The 21,986-nt window shown below is 40.6% G+C and overlaps 1 protein-coding gene across 3 annotated transcripts in view; it reads left to right on the top strand.

Moving 5' to 3' along the window:
• Positions 1 to 7,985: 7,985 nt before the first annotated feature.
• CERKL (CERK like autophagy regulator) overlaps positions 7,986 to 21,986 on the top strand; it is a gene marked incomplete at both ends in the record, with an annotated part of 157,570 nt that continues 143,569 nt past the window's right edge. For all 3 annotated transcript variants that reach the window (XM_079709980.1, XM_079709979.1, XM_079709978.1), the window contains one exon: positions 7,986 to 8,223. In XM_079709980.1, the coding sequence (XP_079566106.1) occupies positions 7,986 to 8,223 (238 nt within the window). The remainder of the gene's footprint in view (positions 8,224 to 21,986) is intronic.

Below are 21,986 nucleotides of genomic sequence, written 5' to 3'. Positions count from 1 at the left end.
AAAATACCAGTTTGTGATTGTTTCTTCTGAAGGTATCTAATTAATCAGAAGTTTTTGTTTACGTAGATTTGGGACATTATCTTGTTTTTAACATTTTTCTTTTTGAATAGTTGGTACTTGTGTTTCTTATGCTTATTCTCGTTTTAGTTTCCTGCTCACCGTTACTCATGCGGACATCAGTAAGAAATAAACTTTTATTGTTTTAAGTCACCGAGTTTTATCAAACCACATCATAACTCTGTCTCTGCTGACTGATAAAGATGTTACCTTATTAAGATAAAATGACACGCAAGAAGAGTTTACTGTGACTGGAAAAGAGAGACTTCCCTGGTTTATGTGGGAAGTAGCAACAGAGATATGGGCTCCTCTTCTGACAAATGAGGTATGTGGATTAGAGGTCTGGAATGTGGCAGCCATTTGGCTATTGGGAAGAGAGGAGAGTGGAGTAGAAGGATACATGTCAAGCAGAGAGTGGTACACTATAGAAGGCGGAGTGTGGAAGGGGAGAGGAACTGGTTCTTGCACTGTGTTATTTGTATTATTCTCTTCATAAGCTACCCCACCTCTCTAATTAGGTTTCATTTTTTTAAGCCAGTTTGAGTTGGGTTTTCTGTCACAAAAGGAGAATTACCTGATACAAAAGAGACTGTGATTTTGTTGTTGCTTGGTCTTTTTTATACAGAAAGATGGAGAAAACTGTGTATATAGTGAAGATGAAATTTAATAAGATGTGAGATACGGGTGTGTTTGATAGAGGAAGTTGTTGGGCAGAGTGGAAGGTAGAAGATCTGGAACACAGGCAATTCCTTTGGACAGGAGAGATACTTCTTTCTAGTGATAGGAGTCAGGGTAGAGAAAGAGAATTTCAGGAGTAAGGATTAGAAAGTAGTGGGAGTTTATTCTTACCAGGTTCTTTCATGTGAAGATGGAGGCATGATGACATGCTAAGTGAGAGGGAGTTGAACGAGAAAACTGAAGGTTTAAAATAGCCTCTCCAGGAATAAGGAGAATAAGCTCCATCAAGACTAATCAATAGTAGCATAGCAGGGCTCAGAGCTAAGCAAAGTTTGGAGACTGTTATACTGTAGTAGTTTGTAGTAGCCTTAACCCACATGCTTCAGTGGAAATCTCTCAACAGCCCACACTTCAGAGTGGAAACAGAAGATAGTTGCAGGTTTTTATGGCGTTTGGATAAACGAAGTGGATGTGCTGTTAAGAGAGAAGTTGAAGTGGTGCACCATGGGGCCCAGGAAGCAAAGAGTGAATCCACCTGGTAGATGCACAAAGATGGCCCCAACAATCTTGCAATGGCTTGTTAGATAGAAAGCACCAAATGAATTTGTGAATCTGGCTAAGGAGATTTTTGGCAGAATATCATAAGTGATGATTGGCTTCTTTTAGGGTTTTAAGCAGTAATAAGCCAGCATAATTTAGAGGAACTAAAGATGGCCCAGGACAGATACTCTGGCAAAAAAAAAAAAATTCCAATGCAAAAAATGGCCTCAAAGCAAAGATGAAATGTAGGCTGCTTCCAGTTAAACATGCTCTTAGGTCAAGCCCTAATCAAGGATGTAGTTAGAAGACACAATTTACCTGGACAAAAGTACTTCTAAGAACATTAGGAACATTATACCCTAATATCCTGACTTGGAGTCCAAAATACAGAGGGGCCAATCTTAAAGAGATTTGTGGGAATGGCTTTTGTATGATATGACCTAATATGATTTTACATATATACATATATATATATGAACTATCAATACATAAAGTTCACAAAGTTTTCTTTGTGTAGAAGAAATAATTTGTGTCAAAGTACAACTAAAGGAGTTATATCCACTTAGACTAAAAGAGACAGAAACTGTCCAAATTAAAATAAGCCTCTGGACTTCCATATTTTTATGGATAGAAAAAGGCTGAAAAACTACTCAGCTGCCATCACAGACCATTTCTTACTGAAAAGAAAGATGGTATGGAGGGCAGAACCAAAAGCCCAGAGGCTGGAGCTAAGAGCTGCTGAGAACAATTAATTAGGGGACCACTCCTAAGGAGAAGAACTGGATGATCTCAGAATATGGGGAACTGGTAACACATATCTGCTTGGATTTCAGAATTGCTATGGACCAGTGACTGTGATGTGTTTTCTGGTCCCCCCTCCCACTTTTTGAGCATCTACTGTGGTTATTCCTCTGCCTGTCTCATCATTGTATGTTGATGTGTGTGGGAAGATAACATATTTTTAGTTCACAGTTTCCTAGAATAAGAGAAGCACACTCAAAGAACCTCATATATGAGATCTTAGACTTTGATTTTGTAATAAGGTGATGTTTTGAGCAGTCTTGAAAGGGAGTGAGCGTATTTTATATACAGGAGGGATGTTAACCACTGTGGCCAGAGGGAGGACTATGTTGGGCTATCAGCTAAGGTGACTTCTGCCCCCATATATATACCCTTTTTAATGTGACTGCTGCTCCTCCCACCAAGTGGCGTGCTCTATTTCCCTTTCTCTTTGTGACTGGCTTTGACTGACAGCAAGTGGCAAAAGTGATGCTATGTCAGTTCCAGGACTAGGCTTTAAAAGACCCACAACACAATCAAATAATGAGAAGCCAAATGTAAAGAGAGAGGCCCAGCTAGGCTCCAGACATTACAGCCATCTCAGATGAGATGTCAGACAGGTGACTGAAGCCATCTTGGGTGTTTCAACCCCAGCTGAGCTTCCAACTAAATGCAGGTGCATCCAGGTGACACTCCATGGAGGAGAAAACCTACCCAGCTGAGCTCAGCCAACTCACAGAATCACAAGAAAAAATAATCATTGCTTTAAGTCAATAAGTTGGAGGTGTGTGTCTTGTTAGGCATAAATGATATAGCCTGGAAGAAAAAGAAGATATGACACTGTTAGTTGCCTAACTAATAGTCATCCACAACTGCTTCTTGGCTGAAAACACTGTTCTGAGGCTCCTTGGAAGCTAGAGCACAGGCATATTGCCCGATTCTAGTCAATGGGACCTGAGAGGAAATCTGTTGGGTGGGATTTTGGAAAACATGTTCTTCCCTGATAGAAATAGAAGTGCACAGATAGAAACTGCCCTTGCCACTTCTATACTTGCTTTTGGACATTTTGGGGAGATGATATATGATTAGGGACCATGCAGCCATCTGGGAGCCACCTGTGGGGTCCTTGTTGTTAATTGGGGATAGCAAAATAGAAAGTTGAAAAGCCCCTGATTTCTTTTTTGTTGTTTTTTAAAATTGAAATATAGTTTCAATTAAAAAACAATTTATAAAATTGTGTTAGTTTCAGGTGTACAGCAAAGTAAGCCTTTTCAGATTCTTTTCCATGATAGGTTATTACAAGATATTGAATATAGTTCCCTGTACTATACAGTAAATCTTTGTTATTTATCTATTTTATATACAGTAGTGTACATCTGTTAATCCCAACCTCCTAATTTATCCCTCCCCACCCCCTTTCCTCTTTGGTAACCATAAGTTTGTTTTCTATGTCTGTGAGTCTGTTTCTGTTTTGTAAATAAGTTTGTATTATTTTTTTAGATTCCACATATAAGTGATATCATATTTGTCTTTCTCTGTCTGACTTACTTCACTAGTATGGTAATCTCTAGGCCCATCCATATTGCTGCAAATGGTGTTATTCCATTTTTTTATGGCTAATATTCCATTGTATATATGTGCCACATCTTCTTTATCCATTCATCTGTCCATGGACATTTAGGTTGCTTCCATGTCTTGGCTATTGTAAATAGTGCCACTATGAATGTTGGGGTGCATGTATCTTTTCGAATTAGAGTTTTTGTCTTTTCTGGATATATGCCCAAGAATGGGATTGTGGGAATCTATGGCAACTCTTATTTTTAGTTTTTTAAGGAACCTCCATACTGTTTTCCATAGTGGCTGCACCAAGTTACATTCCCACCAACAGTGTAGGAAGGTTCCCTTTTCTCCACACCGCTTCTAGCATTTATTATTTGTAGACTTTTTGATGATGGCCATTCTGACTGGTGTGAGGTGATAGATAGCTCATTGTAGTTTTGATTTGCATATCTCTAATAATTAGCTATGTTGAACATCTTTTCATGTGCCTGTAGCCATCTGTATGTCTTCTTCGGAGAAATGTCTATTTAGGTCTTCTGCCCATTTTTTGATTGGGTTATTTGTTTTTTTGATATTGAGCTGTATGAGCTGTTTGTATATTTTGGAGATTAAGCCCTTATCCACTGCATTGTTTACAAATATTTTCTCCCATTCTGTGGGTTGTCCTTTTGTTTTGTTTATGGTTTCCTTTGCTGTGCAAAAGTTTATAAGTTCGCTTAGGTCCCATTTGTTAAAAAGCCCTCAATATCTTAAAGGCCAACCCAGAACAGCCTGACTCCAGAGCTCTGTTTACGTGAGAAGTAAAATTGTATTTTGAAACACATTTAGCTGGATATTCCATTACTTGTAAATGATAGACAAATGGACAGGCCTTGTGGTAAAACGGCAGGGGTCAAGAGCAGGACAAAGAGGAAGGATCTGCTCACTGATTGTCAAAGTGTTGTGTATGTTGTCAAAAACATACAGAATCACCTGTTGTACCTGTTTAAAACACACGTTTCTAGGATTAGTTCAGTTACAGATTCAAAATCTCTGAGCACCAGTGGGGGGTAAACACTGGGAATTTACATTTAAAACAAACTAAAGATTCTTAAGCATATCCAGGATTGAAAAGAACAAGAGTCTGTGTTCTGAAACAGTGCTTTTTGAGTTTAAGCATTCAAGAAGCTCTACAAGGTCCAGAGGATGTCCTAAGAATGGGAGCCTGCAACAGAGGACACCATAGATTGTTGGGATGAGGCTGCCATGGAGATTTGGTACTAGGACACTGACATGCCCAAAATGGTGACAGAAAATGATGTAATAATCAAAGACTGAACCCAGTGCCAAACTCTTCGGTGCCTATGGGTAAGAGGTCTGAAAGCAGTGGGCTGTTTTCAACAGTGGGAAGAGATGTTGCCTCCTCGGTATAATGCCTTTTTCACAGTTATAATAGTGTGAGCTCTAGAAAATGAGAATATGTTTCTGATTTAAATTGTCTGTTTTATTTGTGTATCTGGTTATACCTAACTTAAGATTCTGCACTACAGTGTTGCTAGCAGGTACTGTGAGAATGTTTCAAGCTCTCTATTTGGTTGAAATACATTTCAAATTGCTCCAAGTTTATGAATATCAGTACCTACCTGTAAATGGGGCTTTAAAAACTTGAGGGAAAGGGAAGAAGTGCCTATTCTTCTTTCCTCTGTTACTTACTGTTTTGTTTATTGAGAAGCTAGAGATTACATGGTCATTGTCATCCCATAATAGTTTGAGATGTGTCCTAAAAGACAGCTGAGCAATTCATTTTAAACAGAGTTTCAATGTGAGTGCAAAAAATTGGCATATGAAGAAGATGTAATATTTGACTTGGTGGGATTTTACAATTTTTTCTTGCTTCTCTGTAATTCTTGTAGGGACATATGGCCCTCTACCTTTCGGGCAGTAGGAGCCCGAGTTGCAGGAACATTCTGACAAAATCTCCATTCAGCATGAGAGGGAAGCAGACTCCTTGACAATGTGCTTATTTAGCAACAGAAATGACTGAGAGATGGATGCAACTAAAGCTCACTTCACCCAAAATATAGATTGACATGCAGACATTAAATATGTCATGAATTTTTCTTTTTTCTCATTACAGAGAAAGGAAATGAGGATGATGTCAAGGATTTTGATGACACTATTTGCTGAGATTTGCAACATTCTGGGAGGAACAGGTTTGTGATAGAAAATCCTGAGTTTGGTTTTAGATGTTATGTTTCAGATGATTGTTGGACAGCCAACTAGCAATGTCAGGTGGGCAGTTGGACATAGTGTCTGAAGTTCAGGGGACTGATTGGGGCTGATGACATCACTGGAGGAGCCCTGAATGGTATGTAAAGCCATGGCACTGATGCTCGTGTAGATGGATCCTGTGGATAGAGCTCCAGGGCACTGCAACCTTTAGAGCCCTAGAAGAGAACAGCTCATCAAAGGGAAAGAATGGAACATAGCCAGTACTTTCATCTTCAAGAAAGCCAAAGCCAATGTTTTTGGCTGTCTGGCTTGACTGAAGCTTGAAAAATGGCAACTTGCCCCTTGCAAAGGTCCTAAGAAGTAGCCACTGCCTTGGCCTATCTGCCCTGGCTTTCAGTGAGCTTTTAAAATGCCAACGAGCTCTAATTGTGTTGATTGCCTGACAGCTGTGAATACAAGATGCTGACTCCAGAACTGCAACTCATTCTGCGGAGGGCACCAGCCTCCCCCACTAATGACTGCTGAGCTGAGCCACCTGAAGCCTGCGTGGGGTTTAATAGCAGCTGCACTTCTGCTCCAAGAAACAGCTGGCTGCAGTCAGATCACACTGAGGCTCTTCCCCACTTCACCTGGAAGCTTGGGTATTTGTTTTCAGAGAATTAAACAGTAAGAGTCCTAGATTAACTGGCACACAGGCGCTTTATGTCTGAAAGGGATTTGGCTAGGTCTGTGGTCTCCATCCTCGGTTTTCTGAAATCTGAGTTTGAGCAGAGACCCTTGAGATGCTCCTGCTACCATTAGCTCTTCTGTCTGACTTTGCAATGTGACGAGGGGTGAGGACAGGAGTAGTGGCTGCCTATCAGAAGTCACTGGTTAGGCACTAGCATAGTGAAACTAGATTCACAACTCTATGAATTTAATTTCCTCTCCCTAACTTTTTCTCAATACAATTATTCTGGGCTTATGTATATAAAAAATAAGCCTGCTGATTTACTTCCCACTCTGGCTCCTCCTCCAGAGAACTCACTTCCACAAGTTGTCAGCTCCCTGTTAATACAGGCTTAAAGCAGCCGCACTCAGCTCTGGATGAACATTGCAATCACCTGGAGAGCTTTAAAAACTCCTGAAGTCTGGTCCCATCCCCCAGAGATTCCAATTTCATTGTCTTTGAGTGTAGCCTGGGCATCTGGATTATAAACAAACTCCCCAGGTAACTCTAATGTGATTGAGAACCATTGGCCTCCAGACTGTGCTTTCCAAATTAACAGCTAATTTCATGAATCTCAGTTATCGCGAGAAAGTGAAGGATTTGACCGCCCCCCCACGCCTGCCCCGGCCCGGGCTCTCTCCATTTCCAGGTAACGCTGCATTAGCCTTCAGGAGAAAAAGCCCTGCTTCTTGTGGTCTCTCTCCAGGAAAGGTCAGATCCAGGCAGAGACAAGACTGCAGAGGAGTATCTTGGGGAAAAGTAGGACCCTTAATACTTACAGCATGGAGGCACCTTCCTTTAACATTAAATTTGTCAGAACGAAAATTTGTCTCTGTAAAGCAGGGACTTGTCTTTGGCGTCCTCTCAGGGCTTTTGGGAACTGAGTTCTCTATTACCAGCTGCATATAGATCAGCTAACTGTTGGGGGCATGCAAGCAAGGTTATAAAGCACGACCTCAGCGCTCCAGGAAAGCCCGCTGGAAAGAAGGTGGAAAAACAGAGGGTTATACCCTTGCAAATCACAGTGCGTTCTGAGGATCAGCGGCGTTACCTGGGAGCTTCCTAGAAACTGCATTTTAACAAGATGCCCAGGGGTGAGTATGCAAGTCAGTGTTTGAGAAGCGCTGGCCTATATTTTGGCGGGTAACGCAGTGCTCAAAATCTCAAGCAATTGTAGGGACTAGGTGGAGAGAGCCACTTATTCCTCTTCCTGGACTGCGGTCTTTCTGTAGTGAGTGGCAGAGGCAGGAGGCCGGCGGGCCAAGGTGCTGGACTAGGTCAGGGCGGCTCCGCCTGCGCGCCCCGCCCCGCCTCCCTCCTGGGTCTCTGCCCCGCGCGCGGTTGCTGTGGCAGCGCCGGACGCAGCCAGAGCCGCGGCTGCCGCGGGCACCACCTCCTCCCCCAAAGGCCTCCCCGGACCCCTGGTTCGGGCCCAGCCGGTGGCTCCGCCATGCCCCGAGGGAGGCGCGGCGGCCGGGTGAGCGCCCTGGAGGGCTGCCGGGAGGAGGCGGCGCCCCCGGCGGCGGACGCCGTGCCCTCGGTGCTGTGGGCGTCCGGGCAGCAGCCAGAGGCGGCGGCCGAGCTGATTCTGCTCCGGGGCATCTTCAAGATCGGGAGGGACAGCTGCGACGTGGTGCTGAGCGAGTGGGCCCTGAGGTGGCAGCCCATCCAGCCCGAGCGCCCCAAAGGTGAGTGTTCCCAATTAGAAGGTCCTGGCGCCTTCGGCCCCCGCGGCGCCTCCTCGCTCTCCCGGCCCCACACCCTCCTCCCGGCGCAGTCCCACCGCGCCCTCCGCAAGCTCCGCCTCTGCCACAGCGGGCTACCGCGTCCAGAAGCCGCCGCCTCCTCCCTCCCGCCGGGGGGCGAGAACCCGCGCCGCCCCCAGGGGCCTCCCGCTACCTGTCCCCTCCCAGCTGGCTTTCCGCCTCGGGTGCCATCCCGGGACCTGCGTCACACTCCGCTTCTGCTCTGTGATTCCTAAGAAAGAACTGAGCCCCACGAGGGGAGGTGTTTTCCAGATGCGGGAAGGTCACCTGCTCCTCCCCTCCAAGTTGAAGTTTTACTCCGTCAACTTCTGACGGTAACGCTGAAAGTATAAGCATTTTACCGAGTATACCTACACGTGGGTTCCGAATCCAGCTCTCATTTTGCTGACTTCTGAAAGTTTCACCCCAACTTTTGGTCTCTCTGGACTTTTCCATCCCTCACATTCCTTGCCATTGTCTAGAATCAAGTCTAAAGGTCAGTCTAGAAACTTTTGGTGTTCAATATTGACTTTAGAATCATCTTGTTGTTTACGTGCATTTGCCTTTTGACCTAAACCTTTATTTAGAAAGTGTTATAATTCTGTACAACAGAACTATTTCAAGTCTTAGAGATGATTTAGGGGAAAACCTTGGGATGTGGTACACGTCTCCTCTGAATGCTAACTTATGAAATTTTTTAAAATGCCTTCCCCTGTTGGAAAACAAGACACAATGTGCCGTTTACCTCAAAGAATAGAAAAATGTCACTGTTTTAAAGTTTCGTGTACAAAAATCTAACAAAACAGACTAGTCAGGGACCCAGTGCTGGTTCTGAGTGGGAATTCTGCTTCTGCTGCAGGTGTCCTGCTGGCCCACTTAACTAAAACTGCTTTTGACTTTAATTAAAAATGCTTTCAGGTGTGTTGAAAACCAAGTTGTGGAGTATTTTCTAGAACCTTTGAGTTAATTAAAAATGCTTTCAGGTGTGTTGAAAACCAAGTTGTGGAGTATTTTCTAGAACCTTTGAGTTAAAAGCTAGGGATATGGACATAGTTATTCTATTTAGTTTTTAAGTCTGTTTGAATTTGGGGACATAGAAGTTTACCATTAGAGTTTAAATTGGCCTACAAGAGTCGATTTAACCTACAATGAAGCTGAAATACTATAGGAATAAAATGAGGCATCGTGCAACGAGAGGTATTCAAATCAGTGTTGCAATACTGGTACACGAAAAGTCAAGTAATGGCATGAAAACAAAAAATGCTCTTTTATATACTGAGTGGTGATGGAGGAAAAATAGGCTTAATTAGCATTCCTGGCTGTAGAGTTTAAAAAGACATCCCGACAGTTATAACTCTAAAGGTTGCAAGCGTTGATCTTTAATTTTGACCTAAAACACTTTGGTTTTCTTTTCCTTCATTTAGATATACCACCCTTTCTTTGTAACTAACACCTAGTATGCAAACCACTTTGGGCCCCGAAAATTGGAGGTCCAGAAGCCTAGCATCTTAGTAAGCACTTCTATTTGTAGAAGGAACCAAGAGATGTTTTACTTAGTAAAATAATAAGAGTGGGAAAAGAAAAGGAGGTATTGAGAGATATGTTTAAATATGAGAAATACTCTCTGATGTGGAATTGGTTTAGATGTGCGTGGTAAAAGACAAATGAAATGGGTCCAGAAAATGGAGGAAGAACTACATTAAGGTTGCCATACTTGGGAGGACGTGGTGTGGGAGGATGTAGTGGAGGAGACCATGTCTGTTGCTCCTTGGCCGGTGCCTGGCTGTTCCAGGAAAGGGTAGGGGTGGGGTCGGATTGCTGGGCATTATTAGATCATATGAGATGTTTGCAAGACCACTCAGGTTTTAAACCTCAGAGTGCCTTAGTAGCTGTTTTGTTTTTTGGGTTTTTTTTTAAAATAGGCTTTATTTTTAGAGCAGTTTTAGGTTCACAGCAAAATTAAGCAGAAGGTGCATATACCCTCTGTTCCCCACACATGCATAGCCTCCCCCATTATACATATTTCCCATCAAGGTGGTACTTTTGTTAAAACTGATGAACATTGACACATCATTATCATCCAGAGTCCATAGTTTACATTAGGGTTCACTCTTCGTGTTCTGCATTCTATGGGTTTTGGCTTATTTATAATGACATGTAGTGGGATTCTCCAGAGAAATAGAACCTTGAAAAAAATACACAGTACAATATATATTTGAGGAGATTTATTATGGGAATTGGAGATTATGGGATTATGGAGGCTGAGATATGCCACTCTATGCCATCTGCAAAGTGAAGAACGAAGGAAGATGGTTGTATAATTCAGACCAAATCTGAAGGCCTGAGAACTGGGGGGAACTGATGGTGTAGCTCCCAGAGACGGGATCTACATGAGAAGAGGGAAGATGTTCAGGACATCTGTTTTGTTTACTCTCAGCGCTTTGAAGAGTGCCTGACATAAACATTTGTTACATGAATGAATTTGTTAACTGGTCTCATGAACTTTAGTTTTGCCCATTGCATTATAATCTGATTACTACACTGCTACTTAATAGTGACTTCTCATCACCTGTAAGAGTATCCCCCTCCCCCTTTGTTAAAGCATTAGAACTCTTTTTACAGAACATTCTTCAGCTAATGTCGGCCTACTTCTCCATTGTTAGCATCATGGTGAGAAGGTTCCATCTTGCTCAGCTGTAAGATGGAAAAAGAAAGCAATCTATGACCAGGGCATAGATTGACCAGTACGTCACATCTGTAAGCAAACTGTATACACAAAAGGGCATCATCCATTCAGAAAATATCTTCATTATTGCCTGCTATGGTGCCTAATGATCTTTCTGTTGGAATCTCAAATTACAGTCATTTTACTTGTGGAATCGTATGAGTTTATTCATGTTAATTACCAAGTTAGCTCTCTGTGCTCTAGGAAAGAGCGAAACCTTTCGTGAAGAAATGGGAGAAGGGTCAGATGAGGATTTTAAGGCCAAATGAGAGAGGTCAGGCAGGTCTGGGTCATGGGACCCTGTCTAGGCAGAGCAGGCCACAGTGTCGTTAGCCCCCTACATGGTGCCTGGGACCAGGCGTAAGGTGTCAGAAATTGAGAAGGGACTCAGGAAGGGGGTATGGGCAGATGCCATAGACCAATATGTGTATTTTGTCATTTAGCCCTTAGCTTGTTACTGGATCAGATATTTTCAGAGTTCAACATTTTCAAAATTATCACTGATGGCCTGTTGGCATTGTTCTAAATCTCAACCGAGGACAGACTTCTAGGAACGTGCGCTTACCAAGTGGTAAACTTCTATTTGAAACGTTAGATGGAAGCAGAAGGTACAAGCATTTTTGTGTATCCCCAATGCAGAATCTGCTTACTGTACTGTGAGACCTGGTTATGAGATTTTCCCATAAAAGAAAAGCTACTGATAGGGAGAGTCAGTAATGCATAGCATTAGACTATGTTAAGCTCATATTTTAGTACACTTAAGAATGATTAGGGCTTCCCTGGTGGCGCAGTGGTTGAGAGTCCGCCTGCCGATGCAGGGGACGCGGGTTCGTGCCCCGGTCGGGGAAGATCCCACATGCCGCGGAGCAGCTGGGCCCGTGAGCCATGGCCGCTGAGCCTGCGCGTCCGGAGCCTGTGCTCCGCAACGGGAGAGGCCACAGCAGTGAGAGACTCGCGTACTGCAAAAAAAAAAAAAAAAAAAAAAAGAATGATTAATTTAGGGATCTCTATGACTGGAATGCCAAATGCTCACAAGTCTCTGTTATCTCACACTGGGCACCTTTATCATTTACTAATGAATAGCACCTTGAAGTATGAAAAGCACTACAGGATCTTTTACAGGCTCCCCACTCCGGCTGTCTGTAATCTCCCATCTGGTGTAGGAAGGGTTTCAGGAGTGGGCACCAAGGGGCCTGAGGTCTTGTCTACAACTAACGGGTGTAACTGACTTAAGGCAAGTCATGTAACTGCTCTGAGTGACAGTTCATTCATCTGCAAAATGAGGCATTTACATTATATGATCTCTAAGAACCATCAACTCTGTGAAGTTGCATTTTAAAGGAAATACCTATTTTTATAGACTTTTGGTGTTAGGACATCGTAATAAACCTGAGTAAAGTTTTAATGATCAGCTGCCAGGTGTGTGTGGAAGACTTGTATTTTACACCAACGCTTCACAGCCCTAATGAATTTCTAATTAGAAGAACCACCTGGGAAATAACGGGCCAAGTTTCTCGCTCCCCTTCCCTAGCTTCAAGACACAATAATGAGAGGTGGGCAGTCACCTCAGCACAGGTTCTGTCTTTGGAAAGGAAGAAACCACTTTCTGATAGAAAATAGTGGTGAGCAAAAATCTAGTCATGAGCAGATTTTTCATGGGGGACAAAAGGACTAGCTTATCCTTTCTTCAATTTCATTTCCTGTACCCTCTTATTAAATTTCAGGGCAAGGATCTTACAATATGTTCGATTAGCATGAGAATGTTATGTTTTATTTTATTTTAAAAAATACGGTGAACGTTTCAAATCTTAGTTATGGTTTACAATCCTCTTATTATTCTTAGACTTACTACCTCAGGTTACACCATTTCATGTTGTGTTTTTCCAAAGGGTTATTCCTACGACGACTTTGAGCTCAGCTTAATTAGAGCAGTAACCAGAAAAATCTGAAAAAGCTGGGCTTCAAAATAAGGTCTTGAAAGTGTTTCTTTTAGAAGGGAGTTCATGATTTTCTTGTCCTTTAAGTTTATATAGACATTCATTTGCTGGAAACTTTGCAACGTGAAAGGTAATGTGGAAAAATGTGAAAATGAGAAAAAAACCAATCAATTTTAAAACAACAAGAGTTAGTGATTACATGGGACTTAGCAGATCTGGGTCCATTCTAAGTATTAATCTGCCTAAGCTGTTTGGGAACAGATGTACGTGAAACAGATCCCAGGCTTCTGTTGTGTATATCCAAAGTGAGACATCTGTCGGTAAACCGTTGGTCAGAAATAATGGAAGCAGGGGTTAAACCCCGAAATGACCCATTACTCATGTGAATTATTGAAGGACTAATTACTCAGTAAAACATGATGCTTTGATTCACCAGTCTACAGATGAAGAAGAAAAATACTTCTTTAAAAAAATTATTAGTGTATTCCTAAGCTGTCAAATTTGAAGGAATTTTTAAAAGCTGGGTGCGAAAAATCAAGCTTACCAGGCAACTGCATGTAATGTTTATAACGTTTTTAAATGCTTTGACAGGTCTGTTATCCTATTGTATAAATACTGTATAAAGCTCATATTGTATAAATATTAGCTTTTTCTTAAATTGGTCCATACAGGAAAACAAAATATAGAATGAATCTCTAAGCGTGACTGTTTAGTTAAACTCTCTGCACTAATGGAATGCTCTGTATCTGCTCTGTCCAATACGGTGGCCACCAGCCACTTGGGGCACCTGAGGACCTGAAATATGGCTAGTGTGACTGAGGAACTGAATTTTAAATTTTATTTAATTTTAATAAATTTAATAGCCATATGCAGCTAGTGGCGATCGCGTTGGACAACGTAGCTCTAATGCATAGACCCATGAAGAGTTGAAAATGTTTATTCCCTTTATTCCCAGGCATGGGTTTGCATCTTTATAGTAAGGTACAGTTTTCAGTAATTAATCTCAACATAGAACTGATATGACCATATAATCTGAGCTGCCGATTTAAAGATAAAACAACTGAGTCCAGAGATGCCCAAGTGGCAGAACCCTTTAACATACTTTGTGAGTACAAAAACATGCTTTTGTTATTGTGAATTAATTGGCTGACAGTAAAATTGAAGTCTTGTCTGTTAAAACCATAGTCTTATTCCTCATGGTCATGATTTATTTAAACTAAAATTCGGCAAAAAATCTGTTTCTTACTATAGGGATAGTAAATTTGAAATAACTGTCCTAGCCTGTGTACCTTGACCCCATGAAAGTCTGCATCCCAGTGTTGTTCATAAATATACCACAGCCATGTGGCACCATCTGAAGACAAACACTTTTAAAAACTGGTCTACTTTTGTGTCCCCTTCCTCTCGGTCTCTTCCACGTGGGGGTATTTGAGGCTGCAACTGGCACAAAAATATCCTCCTAGAAGTGGGGAATGGTACTTGCATTGAAGGCAAGGGACGTACAAACTGCAAATCAAATAAACTGGATCCAGGTCGGTAGGGGCCGATCCAGATGGGATCCACCATAGCAGGAGGACCTGAAGTGAACTGCACAAGTCTGAACATGATGGAGCTAAAGAACCAAAGAGGGGCTTCCCTGGTGGCGCAGTTGTTGAGAGTCTGCCTTCTGATGCAGGGGACACGGGTTCGTTCCCCAGTCCGGGAGGATCCCACATGCCGCGGAGTGGCTGGGCCCGTGAGCTGTGGCCGCTGAGCCTGTGCGTCCAAAGAGCCACGGCAGTAGATAATAAGGATCAACAGATAGGTTGGGTACACAGGAGGATGCTATTGCCTAGACTGGACTTATTATTATTATTTTTTTACATCTTTATTGGAGTATAATTGCTTTACAATGGTGTGTTAGTTTCTGCTGTATAACAAAGTGAATCAGCCATACATACACATATATCCCCATATCTCTTCCCTCTTGCATCTCCCTCCCACCCTCCCTATCCCACCCCTCTAGGTGGTCACAAAGCATCGAGCTGATCTCCCTGTGCTATACGGCTGCTTCCCACTAGCTATCTGTTTTACGTTTGGTAGTGTATATATGTCCATGCCACTCTCTCACTTTGTCACAGCTTACCCTTCCCCATCCCCATATCCTCAAGTCCATTCTCTTGTAGGTCTGTGTCTTTATTCCTTAGACTGGACATTTTTGTGCCCTCTGTAATTTGGGAAATTACATCCTTGTTTAAAGGGCCAGGGATATAGAATATATAATTCATTGTGATCTCAGTACTAGAATGCTCATTTTGAACCTTATTGCTAATCCTGCCTAGTCCATTAGTTGACTAGGTTATTAGATTACATTTCAAATATTGACAAATCTACAAACATCATCAAAGTCCTCAGCATAGGCCTCTCTAATTCCTTCCATATGACTGTATTCCTGCCCGAATTTTAGAAGTACTATGCCAATGATGGGGGTAGTGTATGCTGAGCAAGTGAGTTCTGGTCGTGTATGTGGTGGGCAAAGGGAAGAAACTCTTGGTAGCCATGGCTTTTTATATGCTCTTGTGTTTTCCAAGATCAGTAAGTGACGAGTTAAAAGGGAAAGTTGGGAGGGAAATGGAGTTTGAAGGAAATTAAACCTTCTGCTGACTTTTGGCATGTGAACTAGAAGTCGAGGACCCTTAGTATAATGGGTGCCAGAATCCAGAGACAGGCAGGCAAGCAGGTGGGCAGGTATGCATATATTAAAAAACATTTGGCATAGTGCTATGGACTTATGGTAAGCCTACAGATAAGTCTAAAATAATGTACCAGCTGGCATCGGGGAATTCCTATGTACATTCCAAGATTTTCATCAGAAACAGTGTTCTGGAAACTACTGCTGCTGCTATGCATCGGTGTCCGGTGTTTGACTGAAAATAGTGAACGTTTATTGATATTTACCCTGCCAGGTCCTATGCTAAGTGTCTTATCTTGTTTAATCTTCCCAACAAGACTATGTAGTCCAGATAGGATTTTTATTCCTAGGGCCCAGAGATGACGTTCCTTGTCCAAGGTCATGCTAGTAATGGAGTTGCTGGGATTCCAAGCCAAGCAGCCTGACTCCAGAGTCTACACTGTATCCAGGAGGTTATGCTGTTTCCTCAGTCCAGTAAGAAAGAGTTCTCCCTAATGCCTTCAAGAGTCTGTGTGATGTCCGAGTTACTGACAGTGTAGCATCATGGTCCAAACCAAAACAATAAACCTTTTTTTTTAATGGTAAAACATTAAAAGTTTTATTTTCGTATCTAGAATAAGAATTAGATAGTAATGCCTACCATCTCCACTATTAATATTGCTCTAGAAATAGTACATGAAATTTGACATGAGAAATGATAATTTAAGGGGTAAATCAAAATACTAAACCTTAATACAATAAAATCATCTGACTTCTTTCAGACCTTCATGACAGTTCCCTGTAGAGAGCATGTTCCACTTCTCTTGCCACTTCTACTTCCTGAGTAAATGACCAAATGGGACAGACAAAGTTTTTTAAACCCAATATTTTTATTGTGGAAAACACCAAACATACCCAAATGTAGAAATGTAGAAAGAATAATATAATAAGCCTCCATGTTCAACTCAATGAGTGGTGAGACTCTATGTGACACGTTGAGTTTAAACAGTTTTCAAGGCCAGTCTTATTCCATCTATGCCCTACCCAGTTCCCTCTATCTGGAATAATCGGGAGCAATTCCTAGACATCATATAATTGCACCTATAAACATCTTACATGTACCTCTAGGAGATAAGGATTAAAAAAATATAGTACACAATATGATGCCCAGTATAGTCGCTATACCACTATTCCAATTTAAAATAATCCTCTGTATCCTTAAATATTCAGTTAGTGTTCATTGTCTCCTGATTGTTTCTTTCTCTTTTTTATATAAATCAACGTTTAAATAAGGTCCATATTGCAGTTGGTTGCTGTGTCTTTTATATCTTCGAATCTACAGATGCCTCTCCATTTTTTATTTTCTCCTTATAACTTATTTTCTGAACAAACTGGATTGTCTGGACTGTAGTTTTTCATAGGAAAATGAAAGGTTTATTGGGGGTGAATGCCTGTGAAAGATAAAAGGGGCAGGATGCAGGTTGGGAGGGATAACCTTCAGACTGTGATGCCAGTCTGACACCTGTAAAGAGGGGATGAAGCATGCAGGGTCAGGGAGAACCTCAGTCTATGGTGCTTGTCTGATAAAGTCTTTGTTTACCTATGGTGAGAGCTTGGGAGAAAAGATTGCTCATTAGGAGTCCTGTCTTAGGCAGAAATGGCCAAATCTAGTTGTGTTCAGTCATAGACTGGGGGCTGCCTGGGAAGAGTGACGTTGAGGTGGATCCTAAGGGCACCAGTAGCTGGAGGCTGTCAGCTAACTGCATTCATTGCAGCAGAAAAGCAAGTTCTTAAAGGGAGAAATCACAGAAGCCACCGTGACCAATAACGTTTATTATTATCATTATGAGCTCAGTTATTTAAATATATTAAATATATTTCAATTCACAGAAATGACTGTTCTTACTAATTCTCAGACTGCCCCAATTCTGGATTTTTGGACCAATGGGAACCCCTTCAGGCTGACTTCTGAGACATTTTGACATCCTCTTAGCTGTCTCTATTAGCTTCTTTGCTTTCTGGAATGGCAAGATATTCCAGGCTCATCTTGAACATTTTATGCCTATCATCAAGGAAGCCTAATTTTTTAAATTGACTTATGGTATTTAGAGACCACAGTTTGAGCACCTGTGTGCTCATTGCTAGAACTTCCCTTATATGGTCCTGTTTCCTAGGTCTTTCTGAAAGCAGAGCTAGGAAGTATGTATTTTTTTTTTCTGAAAGAAAAAAATGCACCATGGAATCATGCTGTTATTTCCGGTAAAAGTTCAAGACTGAAAGGTTTTTACTTCGTCTTCTTGCTCCTACCCTGTGTTCTGACTGCAACAGTATCATTACTGATTTGCCTTATCCTGCAATAAATGTACATCACAGAATACCAACACCAATGCCACCATCAAGAATATAATTAATCAGAGCCATTTAAGATCATTCTGTAATATTTTGTTGTAGCTCTTAGGGACATACCACTTAGAGTATATGCTATGTGTAGTCAAATTACTATGTCTTAAAGACACTTGGAATCATTCCTATCTGTGATGTTATGCCTCCAACTCAATATGCAGAATTATTTGTTTCATTTTTGCTTTTATTTTTGGGCATTGCTCTTTTTAATCCAATTTTGTTTTGTAATTATATAAAATATTTATATGGTTCCAAAATCAAATCCGCTAAACAAGCTATATCCTGGGAAGTATAATTTTTATCTGTGCCTCTTCTACCCTTTCTCTTCCTTCCTATTATTGGTAAGCCTTTTTAATTTTTTTGGTTTATTCTTATATAGCAAACATTTATATATATTATTCTCCTTACCTCACCCCTACCCATCTTCTTAAGTGCTTGGTAGTGTACCATATATACTTTTTGCATTTTTTTTTTTTTTTTTGCGGTACGCGGGCCTCTCACCGCCGTGGCCTCTCCCGTTGCGGAGCACAGGCTCCGGACGCGCAGGCTCAGCGGCCATGGCTCACGGGCCCAGCCGCTCCGCGGCATATGGGATCCTCCCAGACCGGGGCACGAACCCGTATCCCCTGCATCAGCAGGCGGACTCTCAACCACTGCGCCACCAGGGAGGCCCTTGATGTTTTTTTTGAATTAACAGTATACCTGGTATATCACTTGATAGAGGTATATAGTGAGAATCATCATTTCTTTTTATATCTGCACAATAATCTATTGTGTACTATAGTTTATTGAACCATCTTTCTATAGAAAGACTTGGGTTGTTTCCAGTCATTTTTGCTATTGCAAATAGTGGTGTAACAAAAAAAACCTTGTCATGTCTTTTTTTTTTAGTATATTTTTGGAATAAATTACTAAAATTTATTTTGGAATAAACTACTAAAATCCTAGAAGTGGATTGTTGACTCAAAGAATAAATATCTGTATAATTTTTAATAGACTTACTTTTTAGAGCAGTTTTAGGTTCACAGCAAAATTGAGGGAAAGGTACAGAGGTTTCCCATCTACTTTCTGCCTATATAATTTTGCTAAATATTTCCAAGTTCCCTCAAAAGGATTGTGCTGTTTTGCTTTACTATTGTCATTGTATGAGGGTACCTGTTTCTGTGCAGTTTCTTCAAAAGAGTATATTTTCAGACCTTGTTTTAAAAAACCAATCTGAGATAAGAAATGGTATCTCGGCATAATTTCAACTTGTATTTTCCTCTTTAAATAATTCACTTTTTTACCTTATTCCTCCTAATATTAGGGAGCAACTATTATGTGCCAGGGTATCTGATAGGTTTCAGGGATGCTACACTCAATTTGACACAATTTCTGCTTCAAAGTTTTCACAATCTGCAGGGAGACTTATCAGCAAAATAACTAGGTAGTCTATTTTATGTGCCATTGAGGTATTACTTACAAGGCTTTATAAAGAACCAAGGAAATGTAGCTAAAGGAGAAAATCATTTTGTTTGAGTGGGCTGGGGGGTGGTCAGGGAAAGCTGCAGAGGGGTGTGAGGGTAAACTTGAATGTGGGCCTTGAAGCATGATTAGGAGTTAGCAGCACAAAAGAATAAGGAAACCATTATAGGAAGTAATATTTTGGAAAAATCAGGAAAGAATGCTTTGAACTTTGTGGAAAATAAGACCATAGCCTGTGGGGAGAGTGTATGTTAATGGGAGATGATGACAGTCCTTTGTGTAAGTCAGTAGTTTGCGTAGGGCCTTGAATATCATGCCAGGAAATTGGTGTCTTAAACTGAGGGTTGAGTAAACAGTGGCAAAGGCCGAGTGTCAGAGGATATCAAGTTTTTGTTTTTTAAAGTAAGTGAGTTTGGGTTTTAGAAAGACAACCATAGGGGTAGGATGGATTATAAATGGAGTCCATTTCAGTGGCCAGTACCCCAGAAGATCCAGGAGGTGGTGTGTATTTGGCAGGGAGAATGGAGAGGAGAGGTGAGGCCAGGTGCAAAGGCATATTGTCAAAGATAGAACCTGGAGGATGTGGGGTTTGGGGGAAAGGGAAGAAACAATGGTGAAGCTGAGATTTTTAGCTTGGACAATGGAATGGATAGTGGACACAGCTAAAATTGCTTCCTATTTTGCCAATCTAAGAGTTATCTCACTCGAAATGTATTCTACTAAGAATCAGATATGCCAAGACTAGCAAAATGTCCGAACAGAAGGGAAATGGAAAGCTTGAAGAATGCATAAGCTTGAGAAATTGCTCTTGAAGGATTATAAGTTGAACCCTATCAAGTTTAAGATCTATGTTTCCATGAGCCTCGGGCTCTCCTTCTGTGCCCTTTCTTACTAGGTTGGGGCTACTTTGGAAAAAAGAGTTTAAAGCTATTTTCAGAAAACACTATTCATTAAAAATTAGTAAATAAAGTTATGATCTTTGTACAACCATAATGTTTAGGTATTATTGAAATGTAAAAAAACTGAAATAATTTTAAATGTCAATTTTTATATGTATAAAAACTGTTTCTATATCATTTTAAACTAAAAAAAATCATTTATTTCATGAAATCTTTTTGTCTAATGCAAATAATATTTGTTCCAAATTAAACTTTCAAACTTAGTAAAATGTTACAAACACATAATTCAAAGTATTTTCTAGTGCCCATCTGTGCAGGAAGAATAGGATCAATAAAATTGAACAACTGTTAAGAGTGTACTGGTTTCCTTATATTTTAGGCATGTTTTCATGTACTGAAAGTGTAAAGTCTAGATAGTATGTTTTGTTGTGGTTTTCATTATACAGATGAAAACTTGTTACAGTTGAAATCTTGGTGAATATAATGCATTTTTGAAGTCCCATTCATAGCCCACTTATTTAAATATTTAAACTAAATAATGTGGATACATTTTTGTCATGAGATTTGATTTATAATACGCTCATTTTAAAAGTAAAAATACATCCTTCTCTAAAAATCATTATTTCCATTTCTTTGAAGTAGCATTTTTCATATTTTGGGAAAAAATATCTTGATATCCTAGCTTCTGAATGGAAGACAAATCTATCATTTTCCATATTGTTTGAATGTTTTACACTGGGACCAAACCTACTCTGTTATTGAGCTTCATGCCATGGAAACACCTTATGGGGGAACCTCTTTTATTCAAATCTTCTTGGTACTTGAATACTTTGTTAGGTGTGTACAGACTCACTTTGCATCCAATTCATCTGCATGGGAAGATATGTACATTGAAATTCTAAGTGCTTTTTCAAATCTAAATTTCCTAGAGTGCAGCATGAGTCCCAACAATGTAAAGCTATGAAATGCCTTTTCATTGTGACTTTTCAAAGACCTTCGTTCATTAACATTTAATTAGCATCCGTTCGTTGTGTACATTGTATACTTCAGGGTGATATGACTAGTAACAAGGAATATTCTAGAGGATCTTAGACTTCTGAGATTGAAGTTGATAATACACTTACTAAATTATGTGCTGCTTTACATTAAAAAGATTCAGCAGTTACCTATTTCTTTACTGAGTATAGGACACCAGGTTGAAACCATTGATTTTGAAGTGAAGAATTCTTGGTCATATTCTAAACTAACCAAGTGTTATCATTAGCTTTGAAAATAACAACTGTCTTCCGTATTCTAGGGTAGACTGAAGAAAACCCATGTTGGAGGCCCGTAGAAAAACTTTAGTATTCTTATTTGGTTAATATTCTGCCTTTAGGAGAATCTCAATAAAATCAGTTAAATGGAAACTCGGAAAATTCAACATACTGTCTATCACGTTCAGTTTACTGTTAAATAAAATTATGCCCGGGATATAACCTTCTAATTTTATTTTTTCACCTTAATGAAAGCACTGGTCATTATTGCTGCCACTGATGCTCTTTTGTCTGCACATACTGTTGCAACATAATGTGTTGTGCATTTGACACGGATATTACCATATTGCCATAAGGAGCTGCTATTATTTTAGA

Source organism: Hyperoodon ampullatus (assembly GCF_949752795.1).
Source record: "Hyperoodon ampullatus genome assembly, chromosome: 8".
NCBI lineage: Eukaryota > Metazoa > Chordata > Mammalia > Artiodactyla > Ziphiidae > Hyperoodon > Hyperoodon ampullatus.
Note: the sequence above shows the minus strand (reverse complement) of the source record. Positions and strands in the feature narration are given on the sequence as shown.